This window comes from Crocodylus porosus, unplaced genomic scaffold (assembly GCF_001723895.1).
Source record: "Crocodylus porosus isolate Cpor-Errol unplaced genomic scaffold, CroPor_comp1, whole genome shotgun sequence".
Taxonomy (NCBI): domain Eukaryota; kingdom Metazoa; phylum Chordata; order Crocodylia; family Crocodylidae; genus Crocodylus; species Crocodylus porosus.
Window position 1 is genome coordinate 24,338,329 of NW_017728943.1, and position 4,682 is coordinate 24,343,010.

Below are 4,682 nucleotides of genomic sequence, written 5' to 3' on the forward strand. Positions count from 1 at the left end.
ACCTACACACACACACACAGAGTGGTGTTTCATTTTAATCATGGATTTTGGGGTTTTAATCAGATATTTGCTTTTTAAAAAAAAAAAAAATATTCAGAGAATTTGTGATTTTTAAAACAGAGAAAACAAGGATCCCTGCTTATGAAGCACCAATCTGTATGAACACCAGCTCTAAGCCTCGGAAAAAACAATAAAGAGCACCTGATTTTTCTTATATCAGCATTATATGAAAATCAGAGGAAAATCCTAAGTGAGAGCAGTATCATCTAAGCTACAGCTTTTCTCTGCAGCATTTTACCATTGATAATTGCAAATTTTCTCCTGTTTTTCCTCCCCAAATGCATCCCTTCTGATTTGTCAGAGGAGAAAAAAGTACAAGAAATGATCTTATTCCTAGTAGTCAGATTCACATTGTTAGGGCCAAGCTGACACATGGAACATCTTCAATCCTCTGTGAATGCTTAAAATGATACTAACATGTATGACAACATGAGGCTGGTTTTAGTTTTTGAAAATGTTTAAACATCTACAGCTACAGTATATATTGCTTAATGTCTTTTATCCTGAAGATTGGCATTTACATCTTAACAACAATGACCCCATTCATTCTGTTGAAAATGAGTTACAACGTACTAACAAATGAACAAACAAACAAAACAAAACAAAACCAAAAAGAAGCCTTAGCAAAAGCAATACTCATTTTGTACCAATTTACAATATTTAAAGCATCTGTTGTGGGTAAAATCCAAGAGACTGCTAGAGTTTGTGAATTTTGTATGCACAAAAAATCTGAACCAGTAAATTCAAACCCTTTGGCAAACTCCCTTCAAGCACATGAAGAGTGCACCTATTCTAATCTGCAAGGTGAGGCAGATATCACTGGCTTTCACAAAATTTGACAGATTTGGTATGGTGTTTTGCATAGAAAATCTGGTTTTATAAATTCTCCAAGAACTGTACCTAGAAGTTTTAGTGTGAGAGCCTATGTCTGTATATAATACAACTGCTTGTGCTTGGGTATTATAGACAGTTCCAAGGAATACCATCCTTATCGTCTCAACTACTTCAGTGAATGGGGCAATCCTGTGAGATGCAAAGCACAGGCCTGAATCAGTCAACAGACCAGACTTCCAATAGAACAGAGTAACAGGACTCCCCCACAACTCCCTGCCAAGTCTCTATTTGTAAAAAGAGACGAAGAGAGGCCAAAAGACATGCTTACTGCTAACAGCTATCCACGTTCCCTCTAGTTCCAGGTAGTGCAGGAGGCCAGGAATCAGCCTTCTGCTGGTATCAAGTCATAGGTGCTAGACTAACAGCAATGTTCCATAAAACACTTTTGTTTTTTCATCATTAATGACACTGTTTGGAATAAGTCACAATTACCTACCTTGTAGAGTTCCACACGGTGATCCCCTCCTCTGTGAAAGGAAGTTAAAGAGAACAGGGGGGGAAAAAACCCACATTAGTAATTAAGCTCCCACAAACATCTATTTTCAGACCTGTATTTTTTTTCTCCAGGTCTCTGAGAGAATACAGACTAAGGTTAATACTCTAGAAATACAAAATACCTTAAGTCCTTGGCTACTTGCCACAAGCAGACAGCCAACTGTTAATTGAACAAGTATTCATTCCGTACCTGGCCTTCCTTCCCTTTCCTCACAAACCAGATACACATATGCACATCTAGAAAATGGGAGTTTTTGCCAGTATTAACAACTCTCTAAAAATACAAAAGACAAGGGAAGCAAGCCAAATTCATCAGAAGTAATTTTCAAAACAGCCTAAGTCTTCCTTAGACTATATCAGCAGCTTGATTTACTAATACGGACAAGAACTTTTGGTGGAGTACTACAAACAGAACAGGTTCAGATGCTGCACTGGTATGAAAAAAAGGCTAAAGTAAGCCGCTTTGCCTTAGCCACTGATCATTGTGGGGCCCCAACTGATGGGGTTTTTTGTTTCTTTTTAGGAACAAACAGACCTAAGCTGCAATGAGCCCTAGCAGTAATGGCAGTATTACAATGCGTAGTGACTGAAAATACCAAGGGACTTGATCATCTAAAAACAAAACAAAAAAAAAAAATGCTCTCAAATCAAATTGTAAGATCATAGAAAAGTAGGGCTGGAAGCAACCTCATAAGGTCACCTAGTCCAGCACCTTACTCAAGGCAGGATCATTCCTGACTAAATGATCCCAAAGCAAGACAATCGTCCATCGCCCACAATGTTTAAATCAAAAGCAAGCTTTGTTTTGTGAAAACAGCAGCAATGCTAAACTGGTTTTGCACTGTTTTATCCAGTTATCCAATCCACTGTAAATAAGACAGTGCATATAACTTAACAGTTGCTATCCCTGTTTGTAACTGATGCCTTTTCCTTTATTCCTCACCTGGTTCCTGCATTTCCATGCAAGTAAAGGATTATAGGATAGTTGGAACCCAAAACATCCTCATACCATGGCTGGTCCTTTCCTTGAGCATCCTTCCACAATGCTGCAGGGACTGTGTGCCTAGGAAAAAAGGACAGAAAATTAGGAGCGTCTCAATATTACTCAACATTTTTCTCTCTATATTCAGGATGTAGCATTAGCTCAGGACTGAAATGCACCTGAAATGAGAGTGACAATGCAACAAGAAAGCAAGTTTCAGGCATCAACCAATCCCTCAACATACTATCACATGGCATAAATCTTTAATTCACAGGTTTGTGTGACAGGCCCTAGCACCAAGTGGGACACAAATATAAAATATTCACTACTGCACTACAATACTCCCCCAGAGACTAACTATTTAACTTTAAACAAAAGTATAAAATGTTTATCACTACAGGACAGTCCAGAAACTAGGGACTAGCCACAGCCTGCAATCTTCTAAGCAATGTCCTAGTGCAGGGGTGGGCAATTATTTCGGCTGGCAGGCCACTTAATGAGTTTTGGTGAACTGTGGAGGGCCATGCATATAAAATCTTTCAGAAGATATCATTTTAACAAATTATAAGTAAAAAGCAAATCACATACTAAAAATCAAACATCAACCATATGTTTGATGTTTAATTTCAAAAAACATGTCCTGATTCATGTTTTTGGGGGTAGTATATATGAGAGACAATTTTATAATAGCTCAAAATAGTGTCTTACTCTGGTATATTGTGTGGGGAGGTGGGATATATGGAGGGTGGGGTTTGTGGGGGGGTGGAGTGGGTGTGCACACATGTGGGCAGCTGCCCACACATTAGATCCTGGGAGTCAGTTGGGAGTGAGGGGAGTGGGGAGCAGGAGATGCATGCAGCAGAGCTCACCCAGGCAGTGTGGTGCAGATACAGTCCACTCCCTTGCATCTGGCCTGTGGCTACTTCTGCAGCATTCTGCATGGGGCTAAGCCCAGCCTGCTCCCACCCAGGGCAGCTCGTGCTGCACTTCCTCCCACACCCACCCATGGCCCCAGCCAGTGCATAGAACTTCATAGCGGGACTGCTCCCTGCGCAGCTGTAACTGCCTGGGTACTGCTCAGCTCCCCCCACCTCCAGTGGCTCCTCCTCCTGCCTCTGCTGCATCTGTCTGGGCAGCAGATAGCACGGGCAAGCAGTGGTAGCAGCCATGGGGACTTGCACTGGGCACCACGTGCTCAGCCAGATGGGGGGAAAGCTGTAGCTGGGTAGCTCCTGCCCCAGTGTGTGGGGCTCCAGCTCTGGCTTTCAAGTGGGTTGAAGGCAGCTGAAAGCCACTGGAGGTGAAAGGAGCTTAGCAGTAAATGAGTGGTTGCAGCCACACTAGGAACAGCCCTACCAGGAAGCTGTATGCGCTGGCTGGGGCTGGGGCTGTTTACAATCGTGGGCAGGAGTGTGGCACAGGCTGCCCCAGGCGGGAGCAGACAGGGCTCGGCTCCATGCAGAGTGCCATGGGGGCAGCCACAGGCCAGATGCAATCATCTGGCACACTGGATCCAGCCCATGGGCCATATTTTGCCTACCCCTGCCCTAGTGGGACTACACGGAACTCTTATGTTGTGAGTATTCCCCAGAACTATTTCAGAGCAGCTGAAATACAGAGGCTCAACCTGGAGTAACTTTGGAGAGAGAGCTACTGTCTGATTGTGGTATTTCCCTGAAAGCCTAAATGCCTCCTAAAACGCATGACCCAGAAAAGTCAGATGGGAATCCCTCACCGTGCAGGAATCTACGCCTACCAAATGGATGGAGGAAGCTGATGCTCACACCTCCTAATTGAGGATTTGTGCAAGTGTTATTTTCTCTTGATCAGAGCTGTCCAACTGGGAGCTCACAGGCTGCATGCTGCCTAGAAGGGGTTCAGTTGCAAGCCCCAGACACCTGCTTGGCAACTGTTCCCTCCATAGCCCTAACTGCTACACCAGCTGAGGGCCCCCCAGAAATACTCTTTTTAGGACAGGGAGTTTCCGTCTTAGAATCAGGAAAAAAAAAACAAATCATATGCTGCAAGTCAAACACCTGCTAGAACATATTTTAATTTTATTACAAAAAATATTTGTCATGATTTGTCTGTGTGCTATATATAGAAAGGACTTCATATTAACTCAACAATAATCTTTTTTATATTGTGTGTGTGAGGAGTGGGAGAGATATTGTGGGGTGTATGGAGGTGTGGGGGCCACAGGGTATGTGAGGTCTGTGGTATACAGGGACCCCACACACACTGCCCCCAT

The 4,682-nt window shown here is 43.1% G+C and overlaps 1 protein-coding gene across 1 annotated transcript in view; it reads right to left on the minus strand.

Annotated features, from left to right (window-relative positions):
* The window catches only part of ABHD12 (abhydrolase domain containing 12), a 78,742-nt gene that overhangs the window by 24,619 nt on the left and 49,441 nt on the right, over positions 1 to 4,682 (minus strand). Inside the window, exons 4-5 of the mRNA XM_019549022.1 lie at positions 2,393 to 2,512; positions 1,391 to 1,421 (exon numbers count right to left, since the gene is read on the minus strand). Of these exons, the coding sequence (XP_019404567.1) occupies positions 1,391 to 1,421; positions 2,393 to 2,512 (151 nt within the window). The remainder of the gene's footprint in view (positions 1 to 1,390; positions 1,422 to 2,392; positions 2,513 to 4,682) is intronic.